Source organism: Limulus polyphemus, unplaced genomic scaffold (assembly GCF_000517525.1).
Source record: "Limulus polyphemus unplaced genomic scaffold, Limulus_polyphemus-2.1.2 Scaffold614, whole genome shotgun sequence".
NCBI classification, from domain to species: Eukaryota; Metazoa; Arthropoda; class Merostomata; order Xiphosura; family Limulidae; genus Limulus; species Limulus polyphemus.
This window is the reverse complement of record NW_013666224.1, coordinates 225,603-251,786: the sequence shown is the minus strand read 5'-3', so window position 1 is coordinate 251,786 and position 26,184 is coordinate 225,603. Positions and strand designations below refer to the sequence as shown.

Sequence of the window (26,184 nt, the reverse complement as noted above, 5' to 3'; positions counted from 1 at the left end):
AAACAAAGAAAAAGTTAGCCAAGTTTACAATCTAGTTAACGATGTAGAGTTAAAGATGTATTGGACAACTCTTTCATTTGTATTGGCCAACTCTTTCATTGTTTCCAATCCTATTAGCTAACTTTTTCTTTGTTTCCAATCCAGTTAAGAACATTCTTAACTGGGTTGGAAACAAAGAAAAAGTTAGTCAATACATTGTTAACTGAATTGGAAACAATGAATGGGTTGGCCTATACAACATTAACTGGATCTACAGAAATGAGCCAAATGGTCAAACATATCAACTAAACCAAAGAAACAACTGGTGTTATACATTATTAATAGAATTTCTGACAAATAAACAGTCAGATACACTTACATCATTAATGATCCATACAATTTAATAATAAATTTGTCAAGTTGATGTGTTACTTTATTATTAGGATGCTTCTACGAAATGAAATTGTTTCATGTATTAGTGTTCAAAAATCAACATGACAACACTGCACAAGTCTTCTCTAATATATGTATGCAACATAAAGAAACCTACTTTTCTGCCAGTGATAATATCAATATTCTGTTTCAGTAACTTCACAAATCCCTCAACATGTGCATTTAGATATTAACATCACAACTTACATTTTGAAATTAAGTAACAGCATTTAACACACCTAATCATAAATATACAAGCAACATACTCGGAAAACTTGGAGTCTACTATTACAATATACATCCAAATATGTGCCCGGGACGTGAGCTCTACAAAGAAGCATTGGTCTGGTCAAATGGCCATTGTAGAAAAACACATCACCTAACCAGAAAGAAAACCTGGAATATTCAAGCTCATAAATCCACAAGAATTTGTCGTTGATAAATAAATTAGGATTAATAGCTTAAAGAAGGAAAAGCACTTGAGAGAATTAATAAAAAAAAAAAGAATAACACATCAGCATAAGATGCCTGTTAAAACTAGTCGGATTTATACTTTGTTAATTCTTCTCTCATTTATTCATTATTATGCCGTTCTTTTAAGAACTAATGGTCTCGTATCTTATTAGGTGTGAAGGTAAACTGCATTTTGCTTTCCACTGTTTGAGACTACAAATTCGATTATCTCGTTGTTAAGTTATTCTGATATTTCGCTAGGTCAGGTTTATTTTAGCTTTTATCACTAGATTCACTTCCACAGTAAAAATGTAGGAGGCAAGTTCATAATGTCATCAATGTTATGGTAACAGAGAACAAAATGCAAATATCTAAGTGTAAAGGTTTTTTTTTTTGTAAACAAGATATCTAGATGTTTTGAGAAATTTAATGGACAGCAACTGCTTATTAAAAGAAAAGGAGACGACATTACAGCTTCTACATGTACGTTTCTTCAGTATGGAAAAGGTCTTGATATAGAAGCTGAAATGTCATCTCCTTTTCTTTCCACAGGCAGTTGCAGTCCATTAAAATTCTCAAACTTACTATATCTACTCTGCCTAAAGATCCACTGAAACAAAAGTATCTAGAAGAATATCTGTTGGTCCAAACTTAAAATCAAGTCATTAAAAAAAAGTTTCAGAAGTTTTAATATTTTACTCTCACTTTTCAAATTACACAAAAATATTAATACAATTGTCCTTACTTTCTGCCAATATTTTACCTACAAAAGCTTTGAGATAATAAACTGTAAATTACTTTTTTATAATATTATAGCATTACTTGAGATAAAAATTGTGTTCTATAGTAGTTTCCCATATACAAGGTGTGTGTGGAATATCTTGGCTAACCTGCAAGGCTCATCAAAAATGTGTGAATCATAGTGAGAATGTAATGAATTAGAAATTATTCACACTAGTCTTTTACCCTAGGATGGACTCAGCTGTAAAAAGTTTTCCCAATTCTTATTACTGTCTTAACTGAGTGTTAATGTCTGTGTATCATTTTAATTTGGACTTAATCTAGTCTAATACATTCATTCAAAATATTCCACACATACTGTACTTGTGACAAATTGATCAGTCAAATTGTTTTCCAGAAATAATGATCATCAAGAAAAAAACATACCATTTTTAAAATTTACATGAAACCCTGAGTGAACTAAATAATATTTATCTTCACGTGTGTGCCTATATACACGTATGGTTCCAATAAAACTAACCTGAAATGTGGACCTAAACGTGTGATTCTTAATGAACTTTCTGACTGACTGCCAAGATTATTAACAGTTTAAAAAAAAAGCCCTAATTTAATAATATTCAGAAATAATTCCATGTAGGTATACCTGCATTAATGTAAGCGAATAAGGCTGCTTCTATTTATATATATGTAGTATTCATACAAAACTCTCCCCTCATTTTGTGTAATCATACTTTGGTTTTAGTTTTGTTCTGAAGTTACATTTTATGGAGTTAAGTGAATCACAATTTAATTCAAAACGTAATTATTTTTTCTAACAATTCATTACATGTTAACAGCAGTTTTGAAATATGAGGATATCGAAGTTTAGCTGTTTGTAACAATACCAAAACATACTTTATTTGCCACATGAAAAGAAAAAGGTACATACGTGAACGTTACCGAATCTGGATTTATTGCTTAAGAAAGTAACATTTTCAAATTCTAATCTTAAATATATTATAACTGCTACTGACACACAAGTGGTCCATGTTTTATCAAATAATAATTTTATCAATAAAAAAAGGAACATTATGTTTTAGCTGCCATAACTTGTTTACCTATTCATAATCATAGTGCTTACAAAGTACAAAGCATAAGAATTTTAAATCTGCAGTTAAGAATACCCATTAAAATTACAACATTAAAATATCAAAGAAGTATAAAACTTCAATTAGTCATATTATCAATACTCACTGATAAGAAAAACATATCAGACAGATTACAGTGCAATAAACTGATCAATATTTTCATTACATACATTGAGATACAAGAAAACTCAACCATTTACTACATTTATGAGTAGTTGAAGCTTCGTAACATTTTGCTAAATGTCTATAAGTTCACATGAAGGATTTTTAAAGTGAAGGTTATTTTATGAAAGATCTCAACTGACTTTAAATAAATGTTTAGAAAGAAATGAACAGTAAACAAGTATGCAACAACTAGTTAAACAGCATGAAAAAAAATGGCATGCCACACAAACAGAAATCAGTATACTAAATGTCTTTTATAGACATTGTTTCATACAATTCTTTCTCACCACTAAGCAGTTCGGAGAATGATGTGAATCCCAGAATCTGTGTATACTGGCTGGCTAAGTTCCCCAACCTTCAAAGCAAAAGAAGCATCTTCGAACGGTTTCTGCATTGCACCTCGACCAAAAACTCCCAAATCTCCACCTCGTTTAGCTGAGCTACAGTCACTAAACTTGGAGGCAAGTTCTTCAAACATAGCTTTCCCAGACACAATCTGTTCTCTGTAATCTACCAAAAGAGTTGTATTTTAAATAGAAACTCTACATCTATCTACGTGTGAAATTTCTCATTAACCCTTTCTACAACAGGCAGTTGCTGTCCATTTAAAACTTAGATTCTTCATGTTTTACTTTGTTGGTGTGATAGTATAAAATACTACATATTTATTTGTATCTTAACACGTTTGCTGCCGCATAATAATTATGTATAAAAAAATTAAACATTCAAGAGGTGCCAAGGAGCAGTCACAGTATCGTAAACTCAGATGCTACAAGAGAAATTTGGCTTTGAAACATAACTGTCTGTGACCCACTGGTGTGTCACGTGGTCCATAACTAAAAGTCGTTTGTGACCCACTGGTGGGGCACATGGCAGTGAACGTGTTAAAAGAAAAATTTACCTATGTATCACAACAAAACACTAATATATTTTTTCCAACACTTTCATGAGCACACGCTTCCAACGTGAGGTAAAAGCACGAAGCACACCGGTCATTCGTAAATATCATGTTGTGGCACATAGCATAAAATTTTGTTCAGAATTTCCACATAAGCACTAAATGTTCTTACAATACATGCTATATTATTGTATTTCTAATGCCTTTTAACTTGGTTCATAGAAACCCCCTCCCCATTCCTATAGACTTTAGATTGCTTATTTTGGGTCATTGGCACCTTTATCGAAATTCAGAACCTAAATTTGGTACAGCTGCTAAAAAGGTTGGCCACCCCCGGTAAAGAAAGAATCATCTCTATATTTTATCTTGACTGTCAAGAGATAACACAGTTTTGGATTTAATAGACTGTTTCTAGCAGAGTGGTAAAAAATTTTCGCTTCTATAGAAACCGAAACCTTTTCACACTCTGGAAATGGACAGGAGCAATCCATTAAAATGAAAACTCTACTATATCTATGATGCTAAAATACCCTTAAAACGACATGTCAAGAGATGAGTTTCTCTATGTTGTCTGCTGACATATAATAGTTATTTTCATATGATCAGAGCAAACAGCTTGAAACAGTCTTATAACTATCACATATGACTTAAAGTTTATTACATTATCCTAACCGAATCATAACATACCCCTTCTTAGTGAAGGCGTACAGAAGCATAAACACACATAACAAATCATTTACCATCTAAAAGTTTTATATTTCAATACTGTAGCATAACATCAATATCTCTTTGTACTATATCTGTTCAATACCTTTGATAAGTTCCAGGGCGTCATCTTTACTTCGAGTAATATTTTCCTCACGCCAAGATGATGGCCTACGAGACTCTCTGTGTTTCACCAGAAGGTGACTACAACGCACCTGCTCCAAATGATCCCCACTAGTAGGTGGAGGAGGTTCTGCTGGTTTAGTTGGTCTTTCCCATTGACTTTCTTTGGTAAACATATTCAGGTAATAAGGCTGACCTAGAAAGAATATTAATACAAAACAAAAGCATATTTGTTGTTACACTAGTATTTTTCAATTCACATATCAATTTTAATGTTACACTTTTATTTACCCAGAAATTTATGGTGGATGAAATTTTGATACAATTCGTTACTATAGCTGGGCAACATAATCAATTATTGTCATGTAAACTAATTGTTTAATTAAAATTTGTGTTTCTGATCATTTTTTTCGATTATTCCAACAATAGATTATTTGAAATTATGATTAAACCAATTATCACAAAAATAAGCAAGATGATTAGTTGAATCAAAATTAGGTTTTCCAATTATTCCAACTATCAAAGTATTTGAGATATTGCCACTAAATTTTCTTAAGCTTCTTAATTATGACATTTATTCCCAATACATTTCTTTATGCCTTTAATAAGCTGTTATTCTTTTCCTCTGGTTGTCTTAAGTTCATAGAATTTATTTTAAAATTCTTCCCAAATATGTCCTACTTCATCTTTTTAACTATGATAAATTTTGTCACATGGCCTAAAATTGACTTTCCTAAAATTAGGAACTAAAATTGAATTCAATCTCAGCATCAAACCTGAAAAATTTCTCCTCAAATATTCACCCTACTTCAACTCTTACAATGATATCCTCATTAGCAATTAACGATAAATCTAAAAATGTTACTCTCCCTCATTGACCATTTAGTGTAGAAAACCATCCTGAAACAATTAAAGAAACCTCTACCCCTCACTACAATTTTAATCTGTCTGATGAGCATACCATAATAATTGCATTGACAGCCTTATTTGTAACAACCCTGATACCACAATACATATTTTCATAAACATCTCAGTACTACAGATATGTATCCATGATCAGAAAATATGCATTTTTTTTATAAAAATGTATTAAAAATAAATATTTTCCATAACAAATAATTTCATAAACATCTCAGTACTAAAGATATGTATCCATGATCAGAAAATATGCATTTTTTTTATAAAAATGTATTAAAAATAAAGATTTTCCATAACAAATAAGCATAGTAATCACTAGTACATACAGCATATCCTTCACTATACAAGTATTCATCAGTTCAAAAGAAAAACCTGTATCAGCCATCCCTATATTTACTTCCTTTTTTTTAAGTTATTTTTCTTTACTTGTTTTTTTTTCATGCAGTGTTTCAATAAACATAGGAAGGTTGTCTTTATAACCAAGTTCTAAATACAATGAGGTTCCAACTGTAATATTTATTGTTTATCTCTTACTGGCTGGTTATTTCTGTTTCACCCTGTACTTAAGCTTTTTAAATGAACATCAAATTTATGTAAGGAAGCTATCTTCAAGGGTTACTGATAACATCATTTACACTAGAATTATGATTTTTTTAATTACTACTAGCTATTAATAATACTTATAAAAGCAGATACTCAATTTGAAACTGTCACCTCAGTGAATTTGGTTGACACCACTGTTTTGTGTTTTGAGTAAACATGTAATAAAAAAGAAGAACAAGAAATGCAAACTTTTTGCTATAAGTATGATATTTACAGACATTCTCTTGTAAAACTAAAAAGAACCACTGTATGGTATTGTAAAGTTCTGATGACCTATTGAGGTGATATTTAAAATACCATTTCAGTGAACAATCCAAGCCATCCCCTTGATGGGCAGTGCTACCAGTGACTACCACCTCCCTAATAATATGAATAACTAGTTTTAATGCCTACTAAATCATTACAAGAAAATAAAAATTTTCCTGTTAATAAACATTATTAATATTTTATTCTATAACCCCCTCTAATTTCAATTCCTGGGAAAAACACTGTCTACATTACGTACTATAATAATGATGATTGGTATACTGGCTAACGTTACCAATTAATTAAACCTTCATAAGTACTAGTACTACTACTAGTGGTAACAGTATATTGAAAAAATGTCATATACTGTAGCCTAGGTTTTTACGACTGTGAACTGACATCAGTACTAAAGTAAAGCAATGCTATTAGCCTTACTAATACACAAATAGTATACTAATACTAAGCAATAGTAATACTATTAGTAATATTTCTAATAGTAATACTAATAGTATTAATATTATTAGTTTTAATATATTAATTATTATTTACTACTAGTATTATTACTAATAAATAATTAATATATAATACAAATAATAATTTAGTCTACATTGTCCTACTTCAATATTATTTAAGAACAGACGGCTTGTAGTCACAAGTCAGTGGGATTGTTTATAACTAATAATAACAATATTCATGGATAAAATACTTTAACACTACCTGTCGAACGGCTCATCCGTTTCTCCCATCCTTTAGGTAATTCTTCGTCCGCCATTTTCATCAGATATGCCGTATTATCCAACACTGCCCTCTACAAAAAAAAAAAACAATTCAATTGTGACTTAATTATTGAAATATGCGTATGTTATGATAACAAATAATATCATAAAGCTTTTACTAACACCATTACGCACATTTTGTTATTCGCTATCATAAGCACATCTATCCTGTGTAATGTTTATAAGAAAAGTATAATAACTGAGTTTTACATTTATTTTGATGTATTTTGGAGCTGAAATGTTAGATTTTGATATATGAAGCCGTTTAAGAAATATAACAATTATCAATTATTATTTTATTACAAGTTATAAAGTTCTTTTATAAAGAAGAATATTTTAAAAACAGGTACGACCCTTCGGTCACTAGCGTGATCATTCTCTAGTGCACAAGTTTAACGTTAAAAAAGCGTTAAAACTTGTGTATCCGAGAATGACTGCACCAGTAATCGAAACGTCGTACCTGTTTTTAAAATATTATTTCTTACTGTAGTAGCTGTAACTTGTAATAAAATAACACTTATAATCAGTAAGTAAACTAAAACGAAAATATTAACTAGATGTACTTCCGCAGGATCCCCGAAAGTGTTCTGTTTTAAGAGTAAATAAAACCCAAGTTAAGAGTAACAAATATTTTTATTTCTTGCTTTTGAAGTTCATATGTTATGCAGTGTTATAGCCTACAGAGTGCATAATTCTTCTCGTGATTTATGGCATACATACGTTTTACTGTCTATTAAGTGACTAACAAACAACACATTACTCTACAATAGTGCGAGTGGTTAAAACATGTAAACCCTCCAGGCGGCGTTCGGTTTCCTTTCGGGGACATTATTCATTATGCTTCCTGGATGCTCAGCGGCAGGTCTGGGGGTTTATAACGCTAAAAAACGGGTTTTGATACCCTCGGCTGGAAGACCACAGTTAGGTCATTGTGGATCTTTGCGCTTAAAAACTTACTCATTATTCGATATTTATGTATACATAATTCATCTATGGAACTTTTGTGTTTAAACGTCTTAAGCTAATTATATATAACAAATGTGACTAAGAAACTTAGATAGTATTGTAAACTATATTTGTTTGTTTGCTAGTGAGAGTTGCGGGTCTTAATGATGACGTTAAAACTGAAAACTATAATAATGTAGGCATAGAACACCTAGAAAGTTCTAAAACATTTGATGTCGGAATTTCTAGTAAATTCGAGAGTATATTATAAATACAGGGTTTAGTAATGCATCAAGAAACTAGTTGCAAAGATTTTAGAGTTGTTTCAAGATAGTAGAGCCGTTTCTAGTCATTAGAGTAGATCATTCAGCGTTTATTGTTTGTTTGTTTTTCGTTTTATCCATAATGTAATACAAGCAGGGGTGATATTCTGCCGGTACTCACTGGTACTGAGATCGGGACTTATTTGAACTGTTTTGTCGTTTTTTATGTTTACACGTAGATTAAAAAAAAAAAACAGGTCCACTTCTCCCAACTGAGTAATTCTACTTTTTTTTTAATTTAACCCCTGAGTACAAGTGAACTTATTCTTTATGTTAGTGTAGTGCATTTAGCATCATTTGTAAACAATGCATACAAGTTCGACAGTTCTAAAGCTGGTAAAAACGTTAAGGAAAAAATAATAAAGTAATTTGTTATCATTTAAGTGACTTGGACTTTGAATTATCTTCCCCAGATGATTTAAAAGAGCTCACCAATGAACGAACAATGTTACAACAACATGTTAATTTCATTAAATCCTATGATAATTACCAAAAGTTACTTTTGACTCTAGTTCTGCGAAAAAGAGATTTTTGTGCTCCTTGAAGTTCAAACCTAGCCAATTATATAGCTGCATAACAACTAGAATATTAATAGTAGTAATTATAAAGGTAATGCGAACCCAAATGTTGTGTTTACAGTTGGAGTCTGTATTACGTGTTTAATGTTTATCAATGAAATATAAACAAATTAATCAGTACCATTTCATAGAGTCTTTTGTCTCTCCTTGTTCAGCCTAACTGATGATTTTTGGCATTGAATGAAAGTTTTTGGACAGCAGATAGGGCAGAGTTTCAATATGAAATAAACAATGGATTAACATCCAAGTATACATTATCAGACTGACAAGATTAAGTTGTCAAGGTTAGCTATATAATATGTATTTTTGTCATAAGTTGGCCTATGTAAACTGATGAGCAATTTATAGTATACAAGTTTGCTTACGTTGTTCTTGTGCTATTCTGAGTTGTTTAAAAATGCCTCACTAGAAATTGCTAGGAAGTTAACTCATTAGTTCAGTTAGTATAGCATTCACTCATAGTGCAGAAGATCCCATATTTAAATCCTGCATGCGAGAAATGGAAAAATTGAAATGAATACAAGAAAAACTGGTGCACAACTAATGATCGAACCACAACCCCAAGATAAGACTCAAGGACATGCCTTGTTTGTGAGAGGATAGAGGAATAATGTGGTAGATTGAATTGTTAGAAAAATACCTCACTATGAATTACTAGTGGGTTAGCCCATTAATTCAGATAGTAGAACATTCATTTGCAATGAGTCTGGTTTCAAATCCTGTAAGGAGAAAAGTAAAAATTGAAATTACCGCACTCATTTAGCTGAGACATAATATTCATTCTTGCTTGATTCATTGTAGCGAACGTTTATGTGCTGTAATACTCAACAACGTCAATTTTCTGATATAACTAATTCAACTAGTAAATGTAGCCCAGTCCATGTACTTACTAAAAATTCCGATTAATGAAGCATTCCTGATTTGAAGTGACACAAGGAAATCAATATCCGAATTTTCATTTTTAATCCATCCTGATTTTTAAAATGAAAATTGTATTTACAATATTTAACTTCCTCAAATTTAAATTTATGATGGATCAACCAAAATTATGCTGTTTATTAAAAGCATTTTTTTTCTTTTATTGTTGTTTCAGAGCAGCTTCTTTAACAGGTATTAAGCTTTGCATCTACGTTAGATCAATGTTTAGTTATACTGCTTTACAAAATCATGTCATCAAATTGTCTACCTCTTATAGATGTTTTTGGATTAAGAATATTTGAAAATACTTTGAATTATCAGATTTACAAGTAATTGAAAGTGTAAAAAGAGGGGTCAACTTATTTGTCTTGAAAAGTTTCTGAATTAAACAGCAATAAAAAAGTAATTGAACACATGTCCACATAAGCGGTTGCTTAAAAACAACGTTAAAGTTAAAGGTAAACTGAACTTTGTGTGTGTTATGAAAAAATCACTTATGAAATATAAGAATACTTGAAACATTCGATTTTGAGTTATCAATGGTGATATAAATTTTAACAATTAACTCAGTTGAATATTGAGTACATTACATTTTAATCCTTATGTCGCCTCACCATCGTTACAGTCAATGTCACTTTGTCCAATCATGCTCTATCTGATGACCGTGAACTTGACAATAACCCTGTAGCATAGTTTTTACTGTAAAAACCTTCGTTTTAAAGTTGTTATGTCCAAAGAATATCATTTTATCCTGCATGGTTTCTATAGATCATCTATTGTATGGGGATAATGGTTCCTAGTGCCCATTTCAATAGTCCAATTGTATAGAAATCCTTAGATGCTGCATCTGGTGACATGAAAAGTACGTTTTTATATGGAATAGCATGAAACACGTTTCACTCTCCAGCTGCTTGAGGAATGCAATGATTGATCGGGTTTATTTTGGTGATTCTATAACACGATGGGCTCGTTTCTAGATGAAGACACTTTTTGAATGTATTATATATTGTTGCCTGGAACAGTGGACGGCTTCTGACATTAACCTACAGGTTCATTAATTTTCATATCTTACATGACGATGCACTTTACTTACTATGTGTGGGTTAAGACATGTTACAAGTCTGTTTTTGAATGGTCGTGGTTCCCCAAGTTGATACAAATGTTTATGTTTTCCAACATTATTAAGTACAAAGGATATTCCACTTCATCATCCTATCAAAATTAATATACCAACAATCAATAACACGTCCTTATTCATAAAAATGTTGCGAATGTTTGGTCTGTGTAAACAATTTATGATTTTTGTTGATATTGGGACGTCTATGCACAAAGCAGTAAAATAGTATAGGATATTTTCAAATATTTACATGTGCACAGGAGTTTCGGTTACCAGATATGATTCATCTTGGTCGATGCAGAGACTTATGTATCCACACAGTGTATGATACATTACAAGGAGAGAAAATTCTAACCGTAAAATCTTTGGCAACTAACACATATACATTTATATATATCTAATTGAAGATTTTCTGTGCAGGCTGTCCAATTTGATTTATAATTACTATCTAATAATAGTAAACTATACTGTAAGAGCTATACTGTAAGTCGTGTTTTGCATTTATGATCAAGTTATTAAGGCTAACTGCTGCCGATTTTAATTTTGACCTACTGACCACCAGCATCCTATCATCCATGCTAAGGGATTGACTGCCATTTTTATTATGCACTCACAGATTAAAGTGCAGGGAATATTTTATGGTATCGCATTAATTCGAAGCCAGTTTACCAGCTCCGACATCCAGAGCTCTACCATCTACCATAGGACCAGCCTGCACCCTTCTTAGTGAGAGGCTTACTCAAGTTATTGTTATTAATATTGATTTGTTTTTGTGTTGTTTTTTTTCATGAGTTTATTCTTTTATTAACTATATGTGATATGTGCACCATAAGGAATCTAACACCGGATTTTAGCATTGTAAATCTGTAAACTTACCTGTTATTCACCGAGAAACTCTTTTAAACAAGAGAGTGAGAAAATTCCCCGTGTGAAATATAAGTGAAAATCCATGTCGAATCCATTTATCATGGATCAAAGGATAAATGTGATCCTACATTTTTCTGGAAAATAAATGTAATTAAATGGCAATGCTTGTTTGTACGATAAATCTCACAATCTATAGATAGGATTTTATAACATTGTACACATATAGATATTATAGGCATGTCGGATGGGCGTACCTTAATGGATAGGGTGCTGGGCTGGGCGTCAGACAGTCCAAGATTCAACCAATGGTATGCTACTGAACACACTCCACTCTTTCAGTTATAGGGGCTTTATAACCTTAACATGTGCTACTGACTGTCTTCCTTCCTTCTGACAAACAGTTTTAAATTATGAATGGCTTTTCCTTAACTCTGAGAGTCTCTGGATGACCGTATCCCATGTGTTACATAAGATACTGTTCAGGTTGAAAATATCAGTATCAATTATGCAAACACAATTTAGTGGGCCCGGCATGGCCAGGTGGTTAGGGCGCTCGACTCGTAATCTACGGGTCGCGGGTTCGAATCCTCGTCACACCAAAAATGCTCGCCCTTTCAGCCGTGGGGGCGTTATAACGTGACGGTCAATCCCACTATTCGTTGGTAAAAGAGTAGCCCAAGAGTTGGCGGTGGGTGGTGATGACTAGCTGCCTTCTCTCTAGTCTTACACTGCTAAATTAGGAACGGCTAGCGCAGATAGCCCTCGTGCAGATTTGCGCAAAATTCATAACAAACCAAACCTAACAAACCAATTTAGTGTGTTGATCTACATGATGCAATTAACAGCATTAACCTTCTCCTTATTTGTACAAGTCTCTTCACGTATCCAAATGAAAAACAAAATTAGCTACCTGTCCATATTTCTCACGCAAAGTAACATACTTTTTTTAATTATAATAAATTGACCCTCCAAATATGATTTACTGTCATTTTTCTCCTGTGTAAATGTAATTTGAAATACCAAAGTTTGTTTTTAGAACATTATACAAATTGTTTTACTGAACGTGTTGTGTCCGCTATGTTTTACATTATCATATTGATGGGTGTTTAAATCTGTCACTAACGAAAAACTGAAAACTTTCACAATCGGTTTATTTTATTTTAAACTGCATATAGAACCATGGCCCGGCATAACCAGGTGGTTAGGGCGCTCGACTCGCAATCTGAGTCACACCAAACATGCTCGCCCTTTCAGCCGTGAGAGCGTTATAATGTGACGGTCAATCCCACTATTCGTTGGTAAGAGTAGCCCAAGAGTGGGCGGTGGGTGGTGATGACTAGGTGCCTTCCCTCTAGTCTTACACTGCTAAATTAGGGACGGCTAGCGCAGATAGCCCTCGTGTAGCTTTGCGCGAAATTCAAAAACAAAAACAAACAATATAGAACCATAACTAAAGTTGAAATGTATTTTTTCGAGTTTCTGGTGAAAATGATTAAAGTTTGAAGTTATATAAAAAGACAAACTAACAAATATTGTAAATTCTCTAGAGGTCCATATTTACCTTTTACACTAATCTCATATTGTTATGAGAATGATCCGTATCAGATGTGTGATAATATCACTCAAGTTGAAAATCCATACAATCGTAGCGAGTTTCCTTTCAGGTTGTTAACACGTTTTGAAATTTTCAACTTTTGAATGGTGAGCTCGTTTGTTTTTGGTTTATGGCAAAGCTACTAAGCCTACCTGTTACCGACCAGAGAAAAGGCAACCGATTAGCAGGACCTAACGCCAACCAGTGTTTCCTCTAAGATGTGCTGTCGCACAACAACAAATCAAGTGCCGTGCACATCCTCAGTAATGGTAAAGAGTCTCAACACGTTGACGGCCTTAATGACCCTGACAGTCGATAGGCCTAAAGCCCAAATAACTGACTGGTAGCATTGAAAAGCGGCCTAATGATCCAATATGGTCGATGGTTTGAAAATATCCCCCTCCCTAAACAAAAAAAAAAAAAAATTGGAAGCGCACATCCGCACAGTGCCTTGATACTGGTGCACATGAAAATATTCATTCCGCACACGGATTGAAAAAATTAGAGGGAACACTGAAGCCAAATATTTTACCAACGAATAGTGGAATTGCTTGTCAAATTATAACTCCTACGGCTGAAAGGGCGAACACGTTTGACGCCGGGTTTCGACCTCGTGCCCCGTACATTGCTAAATGAATGTCCTAACCACCAGGTTATGTTGGGCTTGAATTGATGTCATTGGGGTGAGAAGAACCAGCGGTTTATGGGTTCTGCCTAAAGATTGACTTTCCTAAGGAAATCTACTTTATTCCGTTTTCATTTCAATTCGTTCCCTTGTTGGACAGCGTTAAGTTTACGAACTTACAACGATAAAATCTTGGGCTCGATTCCTCGCAGTGGACACAGCAGATAGCCCAATAAGGCTTTACTCTGAAACAAACACAGAATCATTTCAACTCATCCTTTGAATTACATCATAATTTATATTGCGATTACGTTACTTTATATCCTGGTTATCTGCCAAGCAAAATCTTAAAAAGAATTAGATAAGTGAAACATTTCCTCGTGTTTTCCATAATATTGCTTTTGCGTTTATTATTTACGCTAGTCTATTATACAAAGACGAAAAACTGTCAGTCTGCCACGCCGATACCTTGTTGGGCATATAATTAGATTTTAGGGTAGATTGATAGAGATCGTGATGAGTAATAATATCGAATCGGGTATACGCGTGTCCCACACTTGGTATTTGCTGGCGCTCAAAAATCACAATCATTGGCTGAAATTCCCAATTTGCTTGGTTGTCAAGGAGACACACTGACGCAACATAACCAAATTTTGTCCGATCGGAACCTTTGGCTACAACTTTATAATGACCTGCATGTTTTACCCGCAGCACATTTTAATTTTGAAAATGCCCAAATTAAAGTGCGCTTCTTCAGCTCACCAGGCTAACAAAGCCAAAACCATTAAGACAGTCGAAAGAGAAGACCCAAAAATTCATAATAAAATTCACTGTCTTTACCATCACAACTAATAATTTGCAGCGTCGTACAGTTGATCAAGTAGGAATGTCTGAGAAACAGTTTCGACCCCGCGACCCGCAAATTGCGAGTCGAGCGCCCTAACCACCTAGCCATGCCGGGTCACTGGAAGCAAAGAGCGCCATTATTCATTTTATTTCTTATCAATAAAAACCCAACACAAAATTGAACTTCATTCTTAAACTTGGTTACTTTGCATATAGTATAACACCCATTAAAAAAAAAACAAGTTTTTTGAGTTAGTGTAAAAAACCCATTAAAAACAAGGTTTTTGTTGTTGTTTGTGATTTTTTTTTTTATAAGAAAAATACTTAAAGGGTATTATTTCAAACCTTTAGTTTACTATTTGAAATATAAATATGTATTTTTTTTTTTTTATGTACATTTAATCGATCAACAATTCCAATTAGTTCAGTTTTTGACATCCAACGTTTTTTAACACTAACGTAAGGTAATATTATCAAATTAAAACTTCATATTCAAATGCCCCTCGGCGGTACAGCGGTAAGTTAACGAACTTATAACGCTACAATACAGAGTTCAATTCCCATTGCTGAACAGAGCAGATAACCCAACGTGGATTTATTTTAAGAAAAAGATTATACACCAAAGAAAGTTAAAGTTGTTTACCTTCTTTAAATCGCAATTTAATCAATTTTTCGACACAAAAACCATGAAACTTTCTAGACATTGTATTGTCTTGTGTTCATATCCTTTTCTTTTTCCTTTTCATGGAAAATTATGTTGATATTATTACATTATATTTTCTCATCTTTGTCACATCTAAAAAATAAAGATTTTATTGATACATTCAAACTTATAACAGACAACTCAATCATATGACAAAATGTCTCTTATTTATGAAGAAATCAAAACGTAATAACAGAGACAAAATGTTTAAATTTGGTGACAAACAAATGTATCTATGCACGTCTATTGATAATCCTTGTAATCAAAGCAGAGGAGTTTTCTATCCACCCTTTCTTGTTAATTTTTGATGAAACGAAACGAAGATAAATCGGGAAATCTACCAGTCTAATGAAGTTTCTCTCACTTGCTGTAAAGTTGGGCTGTTTTCTGAGTAGAACTGCCAATACCAACGTCTGTGTCTGGATATTAGCTTGTCCTCCTTCACAAGAATGGGGTTTTTGATATACTTTTTATTATTCCAAATCATGATATCTCTTTCCAACTAGAGAAGAAACAGAAAGCACTCCGTGTGAATTATGAACCATAAAGATAAATGATAACCCCTATTCTAGATCAGTGTTTCCGCTTAATGGGAGCCGCAAAAAAAAAGGCCGAAAACAAAGATGCTGAATTAATTTCAATTCTAAATAAATTATAAGCCGATAAAAATCTTGAATTAATTAAATGGCAGTATGGTGAAAGGAGATGTTATTGTTTTTACTATGGCACTGTTTTTCCAATCACCATGCTACAGTTATAGGTTGGGAGGCTTAAACTTTTATTCACATCAAGGGAAACTCAGACTAAAAAACTTTGGGAACCACTGTTCTAGATGAAACGTATTATCACATAACCCACATCGAACATTTTGTTAAGTACATTATTTCTTAAGTTGTTTTTGACAATTCAATGATGTTTAAGTTCTCATTAATTGTTTTTCAGCTTTATTTAAAATTAAGTTTTTTTTTGTTTAGAATTTCATGCAAAGCTACACAACGGCTACCCGCGCATGGGCGTCCATAATTTTCGACTAATATAGACTAGAGGAAAGGCAACTAGCCAGCAGCACCCACTACCAATTATTGGACTGCTCCTGTATAATCGAATAATGGGATTTGAGTGGAACTCTTATAGAACACCCCTGGCCTCAATGCGCGGAGGGCGTTTTCTGTGGCCCTAACACTTCGGATTCACATTCCAGCCAGACATGCTTACCACTAGGCCACGTACGGCTCTTAAAGTTAAGATTGAATAAACTTTCATATTTCGAAACGGTGTATTTAAGTGTTTTACACTCACAAAAAAAGGAACCTATCATTGTGTAGGTATTTGAAGAACTTGTAGCATTTCACCACAATTTAATTCTTCGTATTCAAACTTTCATGTTTGTTTTAAGAAAGCATTTGACACAGAAGATGAATAAATAATTGCCATAATTACATTTGATGTCGAAATTGCACTTTAATACGTGTTGTATACAACTGTTGTGCGGTCTTTAAACTTTGGGGGGGAACTTTACAACACTAGAATTCGAGGTTCGATCTCCGCGGCGAATACGGCGCAGATAGCTCGTTGTGTAGTTTTTGCAATGAAACAAAAATAAACAAAACTTACCATGCAGGCTTCGCTAAGAAGCAAAAGATTTGCAATAACCTGAGGAAACGATGAAGGAGCGTAAAGCTGATGGACCAATCGCTGCTTTAAAGGGCCCTCTGGCGTGATACCTTGGACAAAGACTCCTGACCCAAACTTGCTCTTAAAAACTAGATGCACGATGGCCGGTCCAATCTACAGGGTTATTTATATGCTTGAAGTCAGAATCGAACAATATCACGTATATTTGATGTAATCTTACAATTACAAGTCTATTTTTTGCAGATAGACGGAGAAATATATATGAGAGAGAGAGAGAGAGATTGCAATAAACAATTAACAGTGAAGTGACGAGTTTATTGTTGAATTTTAGAACATTAAAAAAGATACAACTCATATATAGAACTGAAACATTAGTTTGTTATTTAGTAATGATTTCATACGAAATAAAAATATAGTTTATGGTACAAAACAATAGGTTTAAGTATCTGACATTAGGTTTGTTTGTTTTTATCACCCATAAGAATAGTTATAGGTTAATAATATAAGGAAAAACATAACACAATCGGAATTCGATAAAAAAAAAAAACAATTTTTCTATGCTCGAATGTTTAATAAAATATAATTATCATTTATTTCGTCTTTTGTTACCTGTTTAATATTTAGGTTTAACTCAGAAAAAGGCAAGGCATGGCCAAAGACTCTGGTAACATGGGTGAGAGAAATAGAAGCCATGTGATTGTTGGGTGCAGGGTCAGGTTCCCACTGTGGTTTCCAATCGTGTTTACAGAACTCCCAAAAACGATTGTTGGTAAAACGTAGGTCGGAGCCTGAAAAAACTGAATCGTAGTGTAGATGTCCGAGATGTGCAGCATCAGCTCCATTTTCGGGAATTTCCTTTTATGTCAAAAAACAAAACAAAAAACAAGACAAATTAGCACCCCAAAATTTCATCTTTCTAATACTTTTATTACCATACTTAAATTTTACTTTTAACTTAAAATAAGTTTGGTTTTGTTGGTTGGTTTGGGGCAAAGTCACATTGGGCTATCTGCTGTACACCGTGGGGAATCGAATCTCGAATTTTAGCTTTGTAAGTCCATAATCTTACCACTGACTCACCAGGGTACCTTAAGATACGACTAATGGTTTTTCCTGCTTTTTTTTTTATCGGTATTAAGTTTTTTAAAATATAAGCATCAAAACAAATTAGTGCCATAAAGTGTTATCCATTTGGTAAGTTTTGTTCCCATACACACAGTTTACTATAGAAAACTAATTATTTTTAAACACTTGAATACAGAGGCGTAGCCAAGGGGGCTCGGCCCCCCTGAAAATCTAGGCATATTGATCAAATATTATTTTCGAGCTTTTATATATATAATAAATTCGTTTTTGTATCATTTAATAAAAAATAAATAAAACTTTTATAAACACTATTACATTTGATTTAATTACCATTTTATTAGAAATTTAGATCAATTTCAGATTTTAAATTTATTGCCCCCCTAGATAAATTAATCTTCATTTTGTTCAAAGTGATCGTGTTAAAACAAGCTAGATCAGATAATGCGAGCACCATAAGTGTTGACCAAGATCAAGTTTCAAAACTACTTTCATTAACGATCTTATTTCTTTTCGTTAACAACTTGTTGCAATTGTAGTAATTTTTAGTAAACACATTGAGTCGACTACAAGAATATCACTAAGTTATCGATCTTATAACGTTTGCAAATGTCAGTTTACCTAACTAAGGTGCAAAAGCTTGTTATTTGTAATAGGTTTAAATCTCTCTAAACATTTTTTTAAATTCTTATGTCTAATAGTACTGATCTTGTAAGCTGTTTTCCGTGTATAACGTTTACTTTGTTTAGTGGTGAAAAAATTTTTTGATACATTTCCTTATGAATTGTATAGATGTAAAACCTGTCGTGTGGCTTCGTTAATAATAACATCGCAGAGTTTCAAAATTTTGACAAACCAGAGTGACCAGATTCAGGGACACATCTAAAGATGTTTAGCTATCACACACGCACTCGTTTTAATTACAGCGAGTCTTACCCAAAATGTCAACAGAAACAAAATTATCTATGGGAGAAATTTCAGAACACAATTTGTAGAATTTACTTGAATCAAACATAACGGGCAGTTGAGCCATTTCGATAAAAGCGTGTAGGCACGTATACTTTTTTGTGTTATTTTAATCTATATATCAAACTAGAATCACAAATACCTTATATAAAGGATGTCGATTAACTATTTTTTTACGAACTGTTTCAACTGCCAGCTACTTACAAGTTGTGTAAAGTTTCAGGTGTGGTAAAGATGCACTTTGCCATATTACCCAACTCGGATGGGTAATACAGATTATTAACTATATGGTTGCAAAGTTCATTAATCCTAATTGAACCAACTGAGACAAACACTTTAAAAACATCAAGATTGGTATCATGCAACAGGGCAGAGGTGGACTGGTTATTCATAAAGCATGCCAATCTTTGATAAAGGAAATACAGTTCTATGTAGATATGATACCCAAACAACAATTTTAGCAAGAATATCTGGAGTGTTTTAAGATCTCAATTAGTTGATGCACACAAGTTCACATATGAACAGCTAAGAAGGACTGACATACAGCAGAATATATGTTTTGATAAAACAGTAAAGGAATGAATGTCCCAGCATGGAAAACCTGGTAGGACTTTGTTATGTTCCAATGATACAGTAGCAATATGGCTGTGACTGGACAGGTCCTCAACAATGTACAGTCCATTAATATCACAAGCTGCTCCCATTTTCATAATTTTGCAACATTATGCTCTGAAATGTGCCTCTGTTAATAATAAATAATTTCAATAAAAATCGTATTTCCTGCCTCTCCTAGCTACAGGCCAATAATTCATAGCATTATATTTAAGTTTGATGTCTCATCTGGCTGCATCAATATAAATTATGTATGCAGAAATTATGCGGCACCCACTAAGTGACCACACCTCCTATCCAAAACCCTAAATCTGCTACTGTCTAACATATTAGTTATAGTAGTGATATCGAGCACATTGAGCATGTTGACTAAGTAAGACCACAGTTGCTGATGAGATTCTCATGCATTCATTCACTGACTAGACCAGAAATCAAGTGTTGAGACTGACAAGAGAGAGGATAGTAAGAGAACCGTTTTGATCAGCTGATCATCAGAAAGATGAAGAAACAACTTATCTTAATGAGACACATGAGGATGTGCCTGGAGAGAGGCATGAGACAGTCCTACTGGTCAGCTGAGATGCCAACAATAATCTCCTGATTGATATATTTGAAATTACCTAACAGACTAGCATTAGGACAGTCACTTGATAGTTCAATCAGTAATTTAAAGAAGTGGTATTCCTTGGTTTCTCTGCTATATTTTATAATTACCACTTGGCTGTTAAAAAGGTAGGATAATTTTTTGCTTGCAAGATTAACTGGACAAAAAGGGCATTAGTACCCTAACTTTAAGCTATCGAGTGATTTTTTAAGACAAAACATTCGTCCGACAAGTGGTAGCAAAATTTATGTGGAGGAGACAATAGGGTGCTCACCAGATATCTACAGCACACACACAAGTGTGTATATTACTTCTCCATTGCATGGTGCAGTGAGGGCATTGTACTATTTTCCAGCACGGAATGTAGATCAAGTTGTTATAAATTTAAATGAAAATGTCCTTCTTTCGTAATTTTGGTTGTATTTATTTTTTTGTGATGCCAACTACAGAGAATGGATTGACTCACTCATAGTTCAGCTTCTGGTTTTGGCAGCCATCTAAAACATTTAAGTGTACTTTTGTTATGTAATTCTGTATTTGGCCTAGGTTGGTTTGAATGTGTGTTGATATGTACAGTAGATAGCAAGAATAGTAATCCTGGCTTAAATAATTTTTTTCGCTGAAAAGCCTTAGTTTGCTGAATTCTGCAGGTGATTATTTTTTCACGATAGCAAAAAACATGTTGAATATAGTTGCTCATAGATGGCAGCACGTTACAATACCACAGCGCATTCATGAGTATTGTATATAGCACAAGTGAATTAATTACTTAGAGAACACACCATCAAGCAACATAATAATGAAAATAAAGGTTTTAATCTGAATGTTAAGACTCTGAGATACAAAATAAATGTGATTCCCGATCTACCTGAAAATTTCCTTAATGCTAGTAAGAAAATGTTAAAAGTTTTAACACTGAAATATTTAACAGTGGTGGATGTTCATTGAATACATAAGAGTAATGAGTAAGCTCACACTACGTTTGAGGAAAAGCAAATTTGACCTGGTGTTTTTAGTGATAAAAATGAAAAATATTTTCGATTAAAAAAATGGAAATACTTATGAGTGGGTAAAGTTATCTATAAAAGTGAAATCCACAAACAGTAGCTCATGTATAATACCAAATGTATATTTGGTGTACCCAGTGTTTTGTTTGGTTATGAATGAATATTTTCAAGCATGCGGATTGAAATATTTTATAAGCATCCAGTTTTACTGAACATTTTCTTAACAGAAAGTACCACCCACGTGGTGCCAAGCGTAGCTTAGTGATTATCGTACTGGACTACAGCTTTATTAGTGTTTTGATACCACAAAAAAAAAAAAAAAATCACGCTCCTCACTTTGGAGCCGATCAGACAAGAGTAGCCCAAGAGCGGTGGGTTCTCTTGACTACATATCTTCTCTGGCCCGGCATGGCCAGGTGGTTAAGGCGCTCGACTCGCAACCTGAGGGTCGCGGGTTCGAATCCCCGTCGCACCAAACATGCTCGCCCTTTCAGCCGTGAGGGCGTTATAATGTGACGGTCAATCCCATTATTCGTTGGTAAAAGAGTAGCCCAAGAGTTGGCGGTGGGTGGATGACTAGCTGCCTTCCCTCTAGTCTTACACTGCTAAATTAGGGACGGCTAACGCACATAGCCCTTGTGTAGTTTTGCGCGAAATTCCAAAACAAACAAACAAACAAACTTATCTTCTCTCTAGTCTATCATTTCAAAATTAGGGACGGCTAGTGCAGGCAGCCCTCGAGGTGTTTAGCACGAATATCCGAAAACAATTCAACCATATTGATCAATCTTAAATAAGAGACATAAAACTTAAATTTTATTTTATTTACTCCGGTAATCTTCAAAAACGGGTTGCTCCTGATACGCAATAACACGAGTAGTATTAAGTTTATAATATGTTTCAAGATTTATGATGTTATTGTTGTTTTAGCACAAAGCTACACAATGGGCTGTTTGTGCTATGTCCAACAAGGGAATCTAAACTCGTATTTTAGCGTTGTGAGTCCGTAAACGTAACGCTAACCCACCGAGGGCCACTCCTGATGCTTGTAATGCTAATATTTCACTCAGTTTCCCACATTTTATCGCTAAAAATTATATAAACGCTGATAAGAAAGTTGATTTCACACATGTAGTTAAGGTTGTGTTTTTTTACTGAACTTAGTTTGTCATCCTTACGTTTTGTTTTTTTATTTAAGGTGCAATTCATCGTTAAGGCGTAAGTCAAGGTGTTTACTTGTAAATATTTGTATATTTACGCAATCCACAAAATTGTATGACTCAGGTTTGAAATGTACATGTCAGCTCTGCTTCAGTTATAGGTAGATTATGATTAGGTTAGATAAGAAAATTAAATACCGCGTGTCGGCCCTGGTCGAGTTAGCTGAGATTATATTATTTAAGACTAGCAGAGACTCGCAAAACATTCGCGGCCAAATTAGTATCTTTATTTCAACAGTACTTCTTTAAATACGGGATTTCTAGAATAATACACAACAATTCTAAATGCAGACACCAAAATCTATAAGTCAACTTGTCTTAGGCCTAGCATCAATTACGATAAAGATATAAATTAACACTGTAATTTGTGTAGATTTTTTGCTATTTAGTTTGGGCTATATTTTACTGTAGTACTAATAAACAAGCTTATAATATTATTCTACGACCTAACTTCAGACCTTTTTTAGAAACTTTGATAAACTTATATAACGTTATTGTACAAAATGTCTACTAAAGTATATTTACATCCATCCATTATTTAGATCCGTTAAAATGAAGTGCGCGTGCATTTTCATGACGGACAAAAACTGAGTATTTCCTTTTTATAATAAATAGATGGTAAGTTCTTCATGTCAGATGTGGTTAAAAAAAGGTTTATTTATTTCAGATTTTTGTGTAAAGTTAATTAAGAGGCTATCTGTGCAAAGTTGCCCTTAGTTGTGAACTGATAATTAGTTAATCAACAGCATTCACAGCAAACTTTTCTGATTGATTAGTGGAAATTGACATTTACCGTCATAGTACATCAACGTCCCCAAGAGCGGTACGCGTTTTTACAACAATGAGTAGTGAGCCATGAATTCCCGGATTCATAATCCGGCACGCTAACTACTACGTCACGTTCAGCTCTATTAGGGTTAGTAAGAAGGGAAAAAAAAGCGTTAGATTAAGTTACGTAGAAGGGTATATTCTGCACGTCAGCAACTGGTTGGTTTATCTGTTTTACATACACTAGTCTAACCTTATATTCTGCACGTCAGCAACTGGTTGGTTTCAGTTAGACTCGTTTATGTAAAACATTATATTCTGCACGTCAGCAACTGGTTGGTTTCGGTTAGACTAGTGTATGTAAAACATTATATTCTGCACGTCAGTAACTGGTTGGTTTCGGTTAGACTCGTTTATGTAAAACAGTATATTCTGCACGTCAGCAACTGGTTGGTTTCGGTTAGACTCGTTTATGTAAAACAGATTATATTCTGCGCGTCAGCAACTGGTTGGTTTCAGTTAGACTCGTTTATGTAAACAGAGTATATTCTGCACGTCAGCAACTGGTTGGTTTCAGTTAGACTCGTTTATGTAAAACATTATATTCTGTGCGTCAGCAACTGGTCAGTTTCGGTTAGACACGTTTATGTAAAACAGAGTATATTCTGCACGTCAGCAACTGGTCAGTTTCGGTTAGACACGTTTATGTAAAACAGAGTATATTCTGCACGTCAGCAACTGGTTGGTTTCAGTTAGACTCGTTTATGTAAAACATTATATTCTGCGCGTCAGCTTTGAATAGGTTAAGTATAAAGATTGTACAGGTTAAGATCCACTTTTTTACTTTTAAGGCATATTGAGCTCTACTGTGTAAGCTTATCGTACAAACTAATACACTGTATACACGTCAATGCTTAATTCATTTAACACATTGCTTATAATCATACAGATATAGGGTTTATATTTTGTACTGTCGCCTTGATTACATACATAATAAACAAGAAAAAAAAAGATTTTCAGTCAGTTGACATCATTTCAAAACACTTGCCTCAATGATCAGTAAAAACCCTGAAAACTCTAAAGTGAGTGTGGCTTTCCATCGTATGAAGGCAATGCTGCGTCGAAACAAAACTCAACTCCCGTTATAGGCATTTGCTTGCCGATTTCATAATTTTTACATATTTATTTGCTATGTAACAGATTCTATTAGATTCTGAAACATTAAGGCAGTTGGAGTAAAATTATACATGCTTGACATATACAGACCTAATTCAGAAAGTAAGAATGACCCATATTATTATATTAGTTCGAGATATAGAAAAAAAAGTTTGCTTAGGACTTTTTTTTTTTTTAATTACTTTCATACGTACAAAAAATACGTAGTAAAAATTTGCATGATTTTCTACACTTACTCCAAAGCAAGCAGAGTTACTTACCTGGATATGACAGTTCACTGTATGTTGTGTACGACCCCGATAGCTCCATAACCCTTCGGTTACCTCTGGTATATCGGGTGGATACCAAAGTGGAGGTTCACCTTCTGCGTGGAACCATATATATAAAAAGCCATTTTTCTCACAGACAGGCCAAGACTTGGTTTTGATAAAATCAGGAACTGTAGAATAAACACAAGGCAGCAAAATTTAGAAACAGTGAAATCTTTACGTTTTCATCATTTCCAATACTTCGACCAAAGGATCACTTTTTTTTACTCCTTAATTGCATAATAATTGATACGTTGTTGTACATAAAACAAAATGAATGTGTTCATGATGTTTTACCAAGACTTCTGACAGTAGCGTCATCTATGTAAACGAATAACTTGCTCTAATTTAGGGCCTTTTTGAAGCAAAACCACGAAGAAATGCCAGCAAATATCTAAAACACATAATTAAACACCGATTATTAATGTTTATTATATACTTCAACGTTACTATACTGGGCAATACTAAACGTAGTATGAGACGATAACACTGGGCTTTAGAAAGTAACAGTTTCACAGCGACAGACAACCACAAATTTAAAACTGACACTTTTCTCACTTCAAATTTGAGTGGATTTTCACCCAGTGCGAGCTCTATTCCAATAGAAAATCTATATTTTTTCAGGGTTTATTTTACTTTCTGTCTATTGTGCAAGAGAAAGTAGATGGAAGAAACTAGCAGGAAATAGGTTTTTGTTTTTTCAAGCATGGCGAAGTAAGATTTAGCACATATTTATTTGTTGCATAAGAAAAAAATAAGCTGGTATAAGATAGTAATGAACGTCTTTTCAGGGCTTAACTATATTTATTTTACTTTCTGTCTACATATCTATCTTTATCTACGTGTCGCATAAAGAAAAATGGTTAAAAAAATATTACATTGAAAACAACGTGGACATTAAAAATTATAGGACCAAATGATGACAGGATTGAAATGGATTTAACTACGGGAACCCCAAAAAATGAGGTAACAGACTAGAAAACTATAATAGGAATTAGTAAGGATTGATTGGTTATTGATTTATTGACTAATACAGATACTAACCTTACTTATAGTCTTAGGCAGGCAGACACACAGTAGACATACCACGCGTACATCTAGCGTTTGGATATAAACACGCGTT

General features: G+C 33.6%; 2 protein-coding genes across 7 annotated transcripts in view; both read right to left on the bottom strand.

Moving 5' to 3' along the window:
* Nucleotides 1–156: 156 nt before the first annotated feature.
* On the bottom strand, nt 157–7,181 carry LOC106459479 (peptidyl-prolyl cis-trans isomerase NIMA-interacting 1-like). 2 transcript variants are annotated; one of them, XM_013919102.2, is made up of 4 exons: nt 7,108–7,181; nt 4,607–4,819; nt 3,185–3,407; nt 157–807 (listed from the first exon to the last, which is right to left on the bottom strand). In XM_013919102.2, the coding sequence occupies exons 1-3, from the start codon at nt 7,166–7,168 to the stop codon at nt 3,187–3,189; spliced, it is 495 nt and encodes a 164-aa protein (XP_013774556.2). In that variant the 5' UTR covers nt 7,169–7,181; the 3' UTR covers nt 157–807; nt 3,185–3,186. The 2 variants fall into 2 exon arrangements, with proteins under 2 accessions (XP_013774556.2, XP_013774555.1); XM_013919101.2 differs by lacking the exon at nt 157–807 and having other exon boundaries at nt 2,469–3,407.
* An 8,584-nt stretch (nt 7,182–15,765) lies between these two features.
* The window catches only part of LOC106459473 (cholesterol 7-desaturase-like), a 51,830-nt gene continuing 41,411 nt past the window's right edge, over nt 15,766–26,184 (bottom strand). For all 5 annotated transcript variants that reach the window (XM_022385967.1, XM_022385969.1, XM_022385965.1 and 2 more), the window contains 4 exons: nt 25,014–25,192; nt 17,927–18,172; nt 17,297–17,470; nt 15,766–16,184 (listed from right to left, as the gene is read on the bottom strand). In XM_022385967.1, the coding sequence (XP_022241675.1) occupies nt 16,020–16,184; nt 17,297–17,470; nt 17,927–18,172; nt 25,014–25,192 (764 nt within the window). In that variant the 3' untranslated portion in view covers nt 15,766–16,019. The remainder of the gene's footprint in view (nt 16,185–17,296; nt 17,471–17,926; nt 18,173–25,013; nt 25,193–26,184) is intronic.